General features: G+C 42.4%; 1 protein-coding gene across 1 annotated transcript in view; it reads left to right on the top strand.

Annotated features, from left to right (window-relative positions):
- The first annotated feature begins 251 nt into the window (after positions 1 to 251).
- Positions 252 to 13,854, top strand: part of mfsd4aa (major facilitator superfamily domain containing 4Aa) — a 56,696-nt gene continuing 43,093 nt past the window's right edge. Inside the window, exon 1 of the mRNA XM_048612259.1 lies at positions 252 to 629. Coding sequence (XP_048468216.1) covers positions 403 to 629 — 227 coding nt within the window. The 5' untranslated portion in view covers positions 252 to 402. The remainder of the gene's footprint in view (positions 630 to 13,854) is intronic.

Here is a 13,854-nt window from a genome sequence, read left to right as displayed (position 1 = left end):
CTGTTTAATAAAACTTTAAGAAAACTGGAATTCGAATCCTTGCTCAATATTTTTATTATGAAAGCCACTTAGTAACTGACCTCCGCGGTGGGTAAACCATTAATTGGTTTCTTGCTGCCCAGGGGTGGGGGGCGCTGGTTTACATCAGAGTGCCACAGTGCAAAGTCCTTGCTGGAGGATGAGGGAGGGGTGTGTGAGTAATGGGTTAATACCTGTGAGAGGCAGAGTATAAAACTCAGACGGCTGGCTGATATACTCGAAACCTGCTGAAGAGGTGGAGTCTTTTACTCTCTGAGTAGCAACAGAGCAGAGCCAGTGCTGTAATTTCAAAACCGGGGCACTTTCACACTCCAGCTTTTGTTGATTGTGTTGAGTTGCTCTTTCTGTTCAGTGCCTTGGGAGATGTGGGATGACCGTCGCTGGGGACTCTTCAAGCGGAACCTTCAGCCCACCCTGACCCTGTGGAGCGCCTTCTGCTCCTTCGGGCTCTGCATGGCCTTCCTGGGACCGACCCTGCTGGATCTCCGCTGTCAGACCCACTCCAGTCTGCAACAGATCACCTGGGTTTTCTTTGCACAGAACTTCTGCGTCCTCGTCGGGACCATCATTGGTGGCGTCTTCAAGAAAACGTGAGGCTTTTACCATTAGCCAGGGACTGTACTGTCCCTGTTTAATAATCTCCCATGTTCTAACCTCCCCTTTTCCCCCATTCTCAGCGTTTGCATTGTCTTTCTGTCTCTGGAATTGGCTTTTTACAATTCTAGCTGCATTAGTTTACAGTCAGCCGAGGGAGTCCATCGGATTACAAATATTGGCATAAATCAAGTCCACTTTTAATGGCATGGAATTACGATTCACTGCTTTGGATCAGCCTTTTGGGACTATGGTTTATATTGTGCAGCCTGTTTATAATATAATCCAGCTTTGGGCAATCATACCAGTTGAATCAAATACAGTTTTTAAAAAAATTATTTTAATCCGTTTCCTTTGGGATCATACTTTGCAAATTATTAGGTTTTTTTTTCCAACGTCACACCCTCCTCCTCACCATCACCAATGAGGAGGATAGAAGGTAAGTTACTGAAATTCTCCTAACCAACGAAAGTTGACATGTGGCTCTGGATGAAATATCAAAAGAAGTCACTACAGTTTGGGCACTGCTAAGGAGTGATTATAACAAATACAGGGAGGGGGACCGGTAGCAGGTTTTGGCAAGGGATTTGGACTTCTTTTCATTCGCAGGATTATGGTATCAATGGTGACGCCAGTATTTATTGGCCACCTCTAGGACCCCAGTACCTGAGGCACAGCCCCTGCAGCGGAGTGATTAAAAACTGGAATACTTGATCTGTATTTTGTTAACACACTTCCCTCAATGCAAACATCTCAAATTGCTTTAGTGCTAAACAAAATTGCACAGTAACATAGTGATACTAGGTGCAGCCAGGCAATAAAAACAATTCAATGCCTCCACCCTCAAGTTTCCCTCCAAACCACACACCATCCTGACTTGGAAGCACTCTTTCTTTATTGTTGTTGGCTCAAAATCTTGAAGCTCCTTCATTACAATGCTCTAGATTTACTTACACCCTACTGATTTCAGCCACCAACTCCTCAAAGGTAATTAGTGATGGGCAGGAAAGGTTGGTCTTGCTGGGAACACCTACAATTCAAGATGTTGGAATTGGCCAAGTAGAGATTTCTAATTACAATAATATTACGTAGACAGGGAGGAGCAAAGCCTTTAAAGAATTTAAAAACAACAATTCTGAAATCAGAGGTAGTAGGAACTGCTGATGCTGGAGAATCTGAGATAACAAGGTGTAGAGCCTTTGATGCTGCTTGGCCTGCTGTGTTCATCCAGCTCTACACTTTGTTAATTCTGAAATCCCATTGCTTATCCAGTGGGCATAGAGGTCGCAGATGAATTGTGTTTGGGTGCAAAAACAGAAATTGCTGGGAAAGCTCAGCAGTTCTGACAGCATCTGTGAAGGAAAAAATAGAGTTAACGTTTCGGGTCCGGTGACTCTTCCTGGGTGCAAGTTTAGGGCATGGGCAGTTTACAAAAACAAAATCATGGGCAGTTTGGGTGACCTCAACCCTGTGAAAGGTGAGGCATGAGAGGTGTCTAACCCCTGTTTAATCTGCTTTCTCACTCCCTCCGTTATGACATGGACTAATTTGAATGAGCTACTGTAGTTCGAAGGGTTTTTAGTAAACTCAGATACTGTACTAGAAAAAAAACTGATTGCAGCAGTACTGGGGACCATGAATATTCGTGGGACTGAGAGTTAATCCCTGGTTTGCTGTTCGTTTAAGTTTCAGGAACTGATTTAGACTCTGTCTAATTTATGCTTGGATTGACATGGTTAAATTTCAGTCTTATTCTATTCAACTTTCTGGAATTCCTTTGTTTCAATTTGAAAGAAAAGTTACATTCACAAAGCACAGGTAAAACATTTTAATCTGTAAATGATAAAGATTGTGAGAAAAGGTCGATAGGTCACAAATTTTATCAAAACAGTTTTCACCTTGCTCTCCTCTTGCAAGAAAATACCAAATCTCTCAACTTGTGTTTGTTTTTACCAGATTACACTGCTTGATGTGAGCTGCAAATAAGTGAGAGAAAGTTCCAGAAAGCATGCAGTTTTAATCTCCAAATTCAGGTGTTAGGAGAACGGACACTCCTATGAAGTTGATAGAATAATTTTTAATCAGTGAAAGAGGCCATTCAATCTGTCCTGTCTGTGCTAGCTCTTTGAAGGAATTGTCAAAATATCCAAACTTTCTGCTCTTTCTCCGTAGCCCTGCAAGTCTTTCTTTCTCAAATATTAATCCAGTGTCTTTTTATTGAAGATTGCTTTTTATTTATTCACTCATGGATGTGCGTGCCACTGCCTGGGTTAGAAACAATTGCCCATCCATGGTTGCCCTTGAGAAGGTGGTGGTGAGCTAGGGATAGGCAATAAGTGCAACCCAGCCAGCGATGCCCACGTCCCACAAGTGAATTACAAAATGAAAACAAACATATTGTTTGGGTGCAGGAGTAAGCCATTTGGCCCATTGAACTTGCTCCTATATTTGATAAGATTTTTTTTCCCACCATCTTTACATGAAGTTTATTCTATTTTTATTCACAATGGGGTTGTGGACATTGCTGGCTGGTCTAGCACCTATTGCCCAGTTGTCTTTGAGTGGGGGGTGTTGAGCTGCCTTCTTGAGCTATTGCAGTCTTCAGGGTGTAGAAAAACTCACAGTGCTGTTAGGGTAAGAGTTCCAGGATTTTGACCAAGTGGGAGTGAAGGAACAGTGGTATATCTCCAAGTCAAGATAGGGAGCCTGTTGAAGGAGAATGTGCAGGTGGTGGTGTTCTCATGTGTCTGAGATAACAAGGTGTAGAGCTGGATGAACGCAGCAGGCCAAGCAGCATCAGAGGAGCAGGAAAGCTGACGTTTCGGGTCTGGACCCTTCTTCAGAAAATTTCCCTTCTCATGTATCTGCTGCCCTTGTCCTTCCAGATGGAAGTGGTGTGGGTTTGGAAGGTGCTGTCTAAGGAGCCATGGACAGCACCTTTCGAATCAAAACAACTTGCTGTTTATGTTAAATTTTCATTATCTCGCCTCTGACTCTTTTGCTAAGAAAGTTAAATGAAAATTATTTTTAAAAGGTTCAGAAAAGATTTACAAGAATGTTGCCAGGGTGGGAGGGTTTGAGTTATAGGGACAGGCTGAGTAGGCTGGGGCTATTTTCCCTGGAGCATCAGAGGCTGAGAGGTGATCTTATAGAGGTTTATAAAATCATGAGGGGTGTGGATAGGGTGAATAGTCAAAGTCTTTTCCTCAGGATAGGGGAGTCCAAAATTAGATGGCACAGGTTTAAGGTGAGAGAGGAAAGATTTAAAAGGGATCTAAGGGGCAACTTTTTCACACAGAAGGTGGTGCGTGTATGGAATGAGCTGCCAGAGGAAGTGGTGGAGGCTGGTACAATTACAACATTTAAAAGGCACTTGGATGGGTATATGAATAGGAATGGTTTAGAGGGATATGGGCCAAATGCAGGCAAATGGGACTGGATTAATTTAGGTTATCTGGTCGGCATGGACTAGTTGGACTGAAGGGTCTGTTTCTGTGCTGTATAATTCATTGACTCTATGACTGTAAAAACTATGGCTGAGAAAAAAATCATTCAGCCCATTCAAATTAATACATCCAGAACGACTGTTGTAGAATCTCCCTGATTTTGGGGCTACCTGAACACTTTAGCTGGAGAAGAAAGGGGACAACAGATGTTTTATGATGTCCTAAAGCACTTTTTAGTTGATTAAGCATTCTACTGTATATAATGTTGTATTTTATGAAACACAGGAGTCAATTTACCCACAAGTAAATCCCACAAACAACAATGCTACAGTGACAATGCTACAATCTTCACTGATGCTAATTGAAGAATAAATATTAGCAACACACTCCTTTCTTCTTCTTCACAATGCTGCTGATGGTTCTGTTATGACCATCTGAGAGGACAGACAAGGTTTATTGTCACATTCAGAAGACAGTACCTCCAACGACACAGCATACCTTTTGTAATGTACTAGAGGGTCAGCCTAGGTTGTGTACTTGAGTATCTCAAGTATGATTTAAAATCACAATCTTCTGACTCCGAACAAAGTGGTACTGTTGCGTCATTTAGTGCCATCTGTCAGTCAGAACCTAACTTTTGGAGATAGTAGGAACTGCCGATGCTGGAGAATCTGAGATAACAAGGTGTAGAGCTGGATGAACGCAGCAGGCCAAGCAGCATCAGAGGAGCAGGAAAGCTGATGTTTCGGGCCTAGACATTTCTGAAGAAGGGTCTAGGCCCGAAACATCAGCTTTTCTGCTCCTCTGATGCTGCTGTGTTCATCCAGCTCTACACCTTGTTACCTCAGAACATAACTTTTATATTTTTTACGTATGGTCATCTCTGGCCGGGTCAGCAGTTATTATATCTTCCACTTAACCATTCGCTGTCAGTTGTCCGTTATGCTCATGAAGCTGCCAATTGATACCAATTTTTTTCCTGAATTAGTCCAGCTGAATTTACTGATAAATCAGGGGTTAATTGTGAGTGGAGTGATTTGCCCATGCTCCTAGAGGCCTGTTGAGTTTGCATGTGACCTTCTTGGGCTCAGGGGTCCCACTTTCAAAGGCACTCAATGCCCCATCAAAGGAAATCTGAGATCAGGAAGAGGGTGGCTGCTGTGGAATGCCATGTCCCTGACCTTGCATCTGATTCAACCCTCCCTCCTCCCCGCCAACCTCACCTCCCATTGCCATGACCTTCCATCCCATCCTCACTCAAATCAGGCCTGGGGTCATTCAAGGGTGGCACGCTGGGTCTGTGGTTATCACTGCTGCTTCATAGTACCAGGGACCCAAGTTCGATTCCACTCTCCTGTGACTGTCTGTGTAAAGATTGCACATGGGTTTCGTCTCACAGTCCAGGTTAGGTTGATTAGCCATGGGAAGTGTAGGGTTACAGGGATAGGGTAGGTGGGATTGGGGCAGGGTGGAATACTGTTTGGAGAGTCAGTGTGGCCTTGATGGGCCAAATGGCATGCTTTCACACTGTAGGTGCTATATGATCCAGGCCTTTGGTGAACAGACTGGCAGGAGCTGCAGTGAGTCCTGTTGCCAGGAGAGGTGCCAGCCTCTGATTAACCAAAGCTCTCAGTGGGTAAGGTTTCTACCACTGGGGCCTTCAATCATGAGGAAAGCTTGAATAGTAGCCAGTTAAATGCCTGATGGGCACTCAGTTCATTTAGGCCACCCTAGTGAGCTGATGCTGGCACCTCTAACTGGAGGATACATTATATCCTGTCCATGGTCACTAATCACAGAATTGTTACAGTGCAGAAGGAGGCCATTCAGCCCATCGTGCCTGCACTGGTTCTATTACCTACAGCCAATCTCCTGCCTTATCCCTGCAAACCATTTCTATCCAGATAATCATTCAACGTTCTCTTGAGCGCCTCAGTTGAATGTGCCTCTGCTGTATTTCCAGGCAGTGACGCTGGCCTTTATTTCAGATTTATATAATTAACTAAATTGAAATTCCCTGGTTGGTTTAGGGGAATTTGAACTGATCATTCCAGGTCATTTGCCTAGCCTGACTATGTGCCCAGTAACATGAAATCAAATTGAGCAGTTGGTCTCATTTCTAAAGTTACAGAATTGAAAAGGACAATAGTTACACCAAACTTTTATTGAACTTTAGTTTGACCGCATTTAGAGCAATATCTGCAGTTCTGGTTAGTATCAAGTCAAGGATACTGTGTAAAGGGACTGTGGAGAGATCAGAGATGTAACAATGAAACATGAGGCTAACCCTATCAGGAAAGGATTGGTCTGGTTCTCTTGAAGGAAGATAGCCAAGCAGTAACCAGTTAGTGGGCCTTAAAACTACCAATGGCTTTGATCGAGGGAATACAAAGAGAATATTTTCCTTTTTGGGAAGAGCATAGCTAGATGTCATTGATATAAGATGATCACTAAGAATCCAATAGGCAGTGCTGTGCCTAGAGCTGTGAGGTTTTGAACACTATGCTTATTGTCTGCTGAAGTGCTAGCAGGAACTGGGAATCCAGAGATTTGAATACAACATGTCACAACACTATGGGAAACATTTGGAACAGACAGAACTTCAAAGACCTGGCAGTGGAAAATGTATAACTGGGAGTGAGACTGGAGTAAAAGGCAACCAAACAGTATGGAATCAGGGCACAATGACCGCTATGCTTAATAGGGTGGTAGTATAGAGCAAAGATCACTTACTTTCTAGAGTTGAATTGTATATATTAATGTAGAGACATAGAACTGGAGGAGGCAATACTACCACAAGGGCCTGCTTCATCATTCGGTTAGATCAGGGTTGATAAGCATCTCAGCTCCCTGTACCACCTGTTCCTCCAATTTACTGACACCTTTCTCCATCCAAAATCTGTCAGGCTCATTTTGAATGCTGTTTATCACTGGCATCCACAACCTTTTGTGGGAGGTAATTCCCGATTTCTGTCACATATCATTCGCCCATTGTGACGGCCACACCTAAAATTGCCTGTGTCCTAAACTCTGGAATTCCCATTCTGAACCTCTGCTTCTCAACCACTTACTCTCAACCTGTAAGATGATCCTTAAAAACCCACACCTCTGACCAAGCACTGGTCACTGTTCATAATATCATCTTGTGTAGGTCAGAGTCTGATTTTATGTGATAATACTCTCTCAAAGTTGTTTGGGATGGTTTACTTTATTATCAGCAGGTATTGTTGACTTAGAAATTTGCCAAAGAGGTTGGGTTGAATTTACAGGCTGTCTTTTAGAGTGGTGACTATTTACAGTGATGATTGGGATCGAACTCACATATTATCAATTTTAATCCTGGTTATAACTGTGGTGTAAAGAATATTTGGTTGTCAGGAGCAGGACTGTACAATCTTGGAAAGTGTGAGGTTATGCACTTTGGTCGGAAGAAGAGGCACAGACAATTTTCTAAACGGGGAAAGACCTCAGAAATCTGAAGCACAAAGGAACTTAGGAGTCCTAATTCAGGATTCAATTAAGATTAACATGCATGTTCATTTGGCAGCTAGGAAGGCAAATGCAATATTAGCATTCATTTCAAGAGGGCTAGAAAACAGGAGCGGAGATGTACTGCAGTTTAAAAGGATGAGAGGAGATCTGATCGAAACTTACAGAACACTGAGAAGCCTAGATGGAGTGGACGTTGAGAAGATATTTCCACTAGTAGGAGAGACTGGGGCCTGAGGGCACAGCCTCAGAGTGAAGAGATGACCCTTTAAAACTGAGATGAGGAGAAATTTCTTCAGCCAGAGGGTGGTGAATCTGTGAAACTCATTGCCACAGAGGGCTGTGAAGGCTAAGTTATTGAATGTATGTAAGACAGAATGGATAGGCTCTTGATTAGTAAGGAGATCAAGAGTTCCAGGAAGAAGGCAGGAGAATGGGGTTGAGAAGCGTATCAGCCATGATTGACTGGTGGGGCAGACTTGTTGGGCCAAATGGACAAATGCTGCTCCTATATCCTATGGTTTTGAGGTCTACCTCAGCATTAAATATGCTCAAAGGTTGAATAGTCCACACACATCTATAGATTTGAGCGAAATACTTCTCATCTCAGTCTTAAATGAGTGACCCCTTACCCTAAGCCTGTGCCTCAGTGTTTTAGATTTCTCAACCAGTGGAAAATGTCTACTCCAACCAGTCCTATTAGCATTGTGTATTTTTCAATGAGATTGCTTTGGATTCTTCTAAACTACAGATAACCTAAGCCCACCTTCATCATCATCTCATCACTGAACAACTCCCAGCCACCAACCTGGGGATCTGTTGCTGCACAACTGTCAAGGCAAGTGTATCCTTCCTTAAATGTGGAGACGTTAAAGCTGCGCAGAGTATACCAGATGTGGCCACTTGAAAGTGTACAATTGTAGCGATACTCCTTTATTCATGTATTTAAATCCTTTGCAATAAAGGTCAACATACCATTTGCCTTCTAAATTGCTTGCTGAAACTATATGTTGACTTTCAATTTCCCTGTCCCGTCACACCCACATCTCTTTGAACATCAATACTTAAAAGCTTCACACCTTTACTTTTAAAAATCTATACATTTGACCAAGTAAATAATTGCCTGCTTTAGTTGATGTTGACAATTAAATCTATTTTGCTTAAAGCAAGAGAGATCCTTACCTTGGCTCTAAGGCCGGAGTGCAGTTTGATTTTTCAACATCCGGGATGTGGTTTTCTTTTGAGCTTTTGAAGGCATAATGACTTTGTTTCCAGATAATTGCATAGCAGCAACATTTGCAAGCGTAAATCATAGAACCAGTGAAGAAACCGCTTTACCCCTGGCTCACTTTAGAATGGTCACAGCACAGAAAGAGGCCATTCGGCCCAATGCGTCTCTGCTGACTCAGTGACAGACAGGTGTTAACCGCTTTTAGTGGTTGACAAAGGCCCATGGCTGAGGCTGAAGATGAGGATATCACACCCTGTGAACCTGGGGAGAAGGAACAAGTTGTCAGAGATGGATGTGATGAGTGAGTGATATTCAGAGTGACCGGGCTTGTAAAAGGAACGAAACTATCAAAGGTTCCAAACGATTTTTTTTTGTGTGTAGCTTTAGATTTAGATTTAGAAAGTGCCAGTTTTATTTTCACATTGCATGGACTTAGTGACTGACGCTGCACCAGCCATTTGACAATAAAATGCCCACTGCAGGCCCACCTGTGGTGCCAGCTGACCAAAAGCATCCAGGATTGTAGAAGCATAGCAAATAGGAGCAAGAGTAGGCCATTGGGTCCATCCAGCCTGCTCTGCCATTCAATATGATCATGGCTGATCATCCAACTCAATTCCCATGTACTCCGTCTAAGAAAAGGAGAGTTGTCACAACACAGTCATCCTAGCTATTAAGAAGTTGAAAAAAACATAAAAGGACACTTCTAATTCAGTTGTGACCAACGTTATTGTCAATGCTTGTATTTACAGAGAACCTGCTGAACTGGTCTCCTAACTTGTCAAACCCTAGAGTGCTGAACTAAATCATCCACCTTACAGTGATCATTATTTCCTTTTCTCTGTCAATTTAGCACATGATGGATTGTCAAAGTGTGCCCAGTGCCTTGTACTTTAAAACATGCTTCAAAGGAGCAATATATTCACTCTGGGTGTGTTATGCTAAATATATCTACAATAATAACTTGGATTTATATAGCAATGTTAATGTAGTAGAACATCTCAAGTTCTTTACAGCAACGTAGTCAGGCAAATATTCAGCGCTACCGCACTTCAGGAGAATTTAGGGCAGGCACTGCAAGGTTTATCCAAAAAATTAGGTTGTCAGAATTGTTTAAATGGAGCAGAAAGATGTGGAGAGGCAGAGAAGTTTAAGGAGGAAATCCAGAGCTTGAAGGCTCAGCTCCCAATAGTTGAGTGATTTGAAAAAGTCAGGGTGATACATGTCACCTATGTTGGAAAAGTGCAGAGACCTGGGAGAATGTATGGCTGGAAGACATTATAGGTACAGATGTGTAAGGAGTTGAATGTGAAGATTTTATATTTAAGACAATGATGGGCTGCAAGCCACGTAAGTCAGTGAGCGCAGAGGCAATGGGTGAATGGGAGTTGGTACAGGTTAGTACATGGGTAAATCTTAAAAAGCGTCAGGTGGGAGATTGAGCAGGAAAGTATTTGAATAATTGAATTTGGGGGTGGCAGATGCATCGGTGAGAAACTCAGCAGCTAATGGGCTGAGGCAGGATCAGATGAAGTCCCGCTCCCTCATCTCACAAGTGAGGATGTAAAGCAGGAATTGTGCAAAATATTTTTCTTCTTGAAAGAATGTGGTGGTGGTGGCTCAGTGCTTAGCCCTGACTTAGGGACCTGGGTTCAATTCCACCCTTGGGCGACTGTCTGTGTGGAGTTTGCACATTCTCCCTGTGTCTGTGTGGGTTTCCTCCAGGTGCTCTGGTTTCCTCCCACAGTCCAAAGATGTGCAGGGCAGGTGGATTGGCCATGCTAAATTGCCCGTAGTTTTCAGGGATGTGGATTCTAGGTGGATCAGCCATGGGAAATGCAGGGTTGTAGGGATAGGGTAGGGGGTTGGATCTGGGTGGGATGCTCCTCAGAGGGCCAGCAGAGGTGCAGTGGGCTGAATGGCCTGCTTCTACTCTGTAGGGAATTCTATGAACTCTCTGCATGTTAGTCCCACTCCATGACCCTGCAAATTTCACATTTTCATGCGTACATCTAAATCTGTTTGAAAAGTCCAACTCTTGAGATTTGAGCATACAATCCAGGCGATATTCCAGTGTGCTGAGGGAGTTCTACATCTTTTGAGCCACCCTGCTTGGAACAAGACATTTAAACCTGCCCTCTCAGATGGTCATAATGATCCTAGAGCTGTGTGTTTAACATTGTCGGAGTGTTCACTCCAGCGTCCTGGTTGTTATTTATCCCTGTTTAATCAACATCACTGAAACAGTTTATCTGATCGTTGTCATGTCACGGATTGTGCTTGTAAATTTGTGATCACATTTGCCACATTACAGCAGTGCCTACACTACAAGACGTACCTCATTAACTGGCAAGTGGTTTGGGATCTGGAGTGTTTGAAAAGTGCTACATAAGTCTTTATTCCTTTAAATTTGTTTCTAATGTCTTTTCAGGCAGCACCTTTCATTGCCGTATGACTATATTGACATAACACCTTCAGTAATCTCACATTGCCCAAAATCACATCACAGTTTAGAAACTACTTTCTCCACACGGAGATAACTCCCTTTAGTACCACAGCTCTCTGTGAGCCGAAGCCATACAAATCAGGAAGACACACGTTCAGTCTCCTTTATCTTATTTATTTTATCATGGGATGTGGGCATTGCCGGCAAGCCCTGCATTTGTTGCCTACCCCTAGTTACACTTGAAGTGAGTGCTAGACTAATTCAGAGGGCAGTTGAGAGTCAACCAAATTTCTGTGGTTCTGGAGTCACATGTAGACCAGACCAGGTAAGGATAAACTGGTAAGGATCAGATAAACTGTTCCCTAAAAGGGCATTAGTGAGCAAGATGGATTTTTGCAACAATTTTGTGGTTAGTCTTAGTCAGAGTAGATTTATATTTCAGAGTTTATTAACTGGATTTGAATTTCACCAGCTTCCAAACCCCTTTGAACTCCTGCTCTCCAAACCTTAGCCTGGGGCTCCAGGTGATTAGACCAGAGCATTACCATTATGCCACTGTCATCCCAAACTCTCTGCTAGCATCTCTGCCACACGCACGCAGTATTGTAATTGATGGAGCTGAAGTACAGGACAGGTTACTGGGGGGATTTTCCTGTTCGCAGAGTAAAACTGACTCAAGGTTATTTTTGAACCAAATTGCCTGACCTTATCTAGTAACTTCCACATATTCTTATATGTTACAGTAATGTTAATGATGCAACATTACAGTGTGTACTGACTGTACCATGCATTTATCCATCACAGTCTACAAATACAGTGGCTCTGATGGGGCAACTTGTTGGACAAGTTGACCTTGTGCCTTTACGGTCTTGTACTTGAGGAAATATCAATTACATCACTGGTAATCAGAATATTGCTATCATTGGAAAAAGAGACTATCCAACTCTGCTAGCATTCAGTTAGATCATTACCAATCTGTATTTTATCTCCATAAACCTACCTTCATCCTAGAGCTTGCAATACCATTGGCTAATGCCATTTCATTCTATCGTTTTATCAATCTCAGTTTTGAAATGTTCAAGTGACCCACTTCAACAGCTTTGGAGGGATGGAATTCCAAATTTCCATGGCTCCTCATGGGAAAGAATTCATCCTGATATCATTCCTGAATGACCTGACTTTATTTTTAAGATTATGCCCCCTTGTCCTAGACTTCCATCCAGAGGAAATTGTTTCAATTTAGCAAATCCATCAACTCCTAAGCATGTCAATGAGCTCACCCCTAAATGTTTTATAGTTGAGGAAATATAAATCTGCTCTTTTCAATATTTGCTCATGTATTTTACCCTTTCAGATGCGGTGTCACACCGATGAATCTGCATAGCACTCTCTCCAAGGCAGGTATATCCTTTGAATTGAAAACAATAAATGCTGGAGATCACAGCGGGTCAGACAGCAACCATGGAGAGAGAGCAGGCTAAGGTTTCAAGTCTAGATGACTTTGGCAGATGAATGTTCGCTTGCTGTCTCTCCATGGATGTCTGACTCACTGCGATTTCCAGCATTTGTTGTTTTCAGTACAGATTCCAACATCTGCAGTAATTTGATCCTACAGATATATCCTTTCTAAGGTGCAGTACCCAGAACTGAATTGTAAATGCAGTCTGGAATTGAGAAAGGGATACTTAGAAAGCAATAGATTTTCAGTTGTTGGCAAACTTGATGAGCCATCGGTGTATTTGAAGAGGCAGCTTAGAATTTATACATCAAGTTACACAAAATGTGCAGATGGACAGAACAGTGCATTAGATTTAATGTTAAGAAGTGTAAAATCTTACATGTTGGATAGAAAAATGAGCAACATAAGCTGAATGATGTTAAAGTAGCTAAAGGTGAAGTTGAAAGAAGTGTAGGAGAGACCGCAGAAATGTATTAGAATAATGCCAGGAATGACCACCATTAGTTATCTGGGTCTAGTGAAACAAGGATTATGCTCCATAGAGCAGGAAAATGAAGAGATGATCGAAATTGTGAAGAATTTTTGATAAACTAGAGTGGAAAACTATTGGACAGTACACACTCAAGGACACTGTCTTAAGATTCTCAAAGAAAAGATCGAGTTTTTTTACACCATTGTGATCTGAAGTGCATAGCCTGATTCCATAGCAGCTTCCAATAGGGTCATTGGAAATGTATGTGCAAAGGAGAAATTTTCTTGACTATGCGCACGACCATGGGAATGAAACTAATTAGATCCTGCTTTCAAAGGTGGGCAGAATGGCCTTCACCCATATAGTAGAATTCCTGGATTCTATGAATCTTGTTAAGCTTAACACTACCTAATCCGTACCAAAAAGCAATCAAGAAGATCAATAGAAAGATGTACTATCTGGCCAAAAGGAGTTAATAATCAAACTTTATAGTGCTCTAGCCAAATTGCATCTCAAACATTATATCCATTTCTGATTGCCAAGCAACAAGAGGCAGAGAATTGCTGAAGACAGTACAGAGAGAAGCCATTAATGAGGCTAAGAGCTAGTGTAAGAGGCTTGTATTTCAGGTGAGGTGTGGGATTTTCAGTCTTGTTGTGGATAAAGACTGCGTCACTG

The sequence above is a fragment of the Rhincodon typus genome, chromosome 25 (assembly GCF_021869965.1).
Source record: "Rhincodon typus isolate 14 chromosome 25, sRhiTyp1.1, whole genome shotgun sequence".
In the NCBI taxonomy this organism is placed as follows: domain Eukaryota; kingdom Metazoa; phylum Chordata; class Chondrichthyes; order Orectolobiformes; family Rhincodontidae; genus Rhincodon; species Rhincodon typus.
Note: the sequence above shows the minus strand (reverse complement) of the source record. Positions and strands in the feature narration are given on the sequence as shown.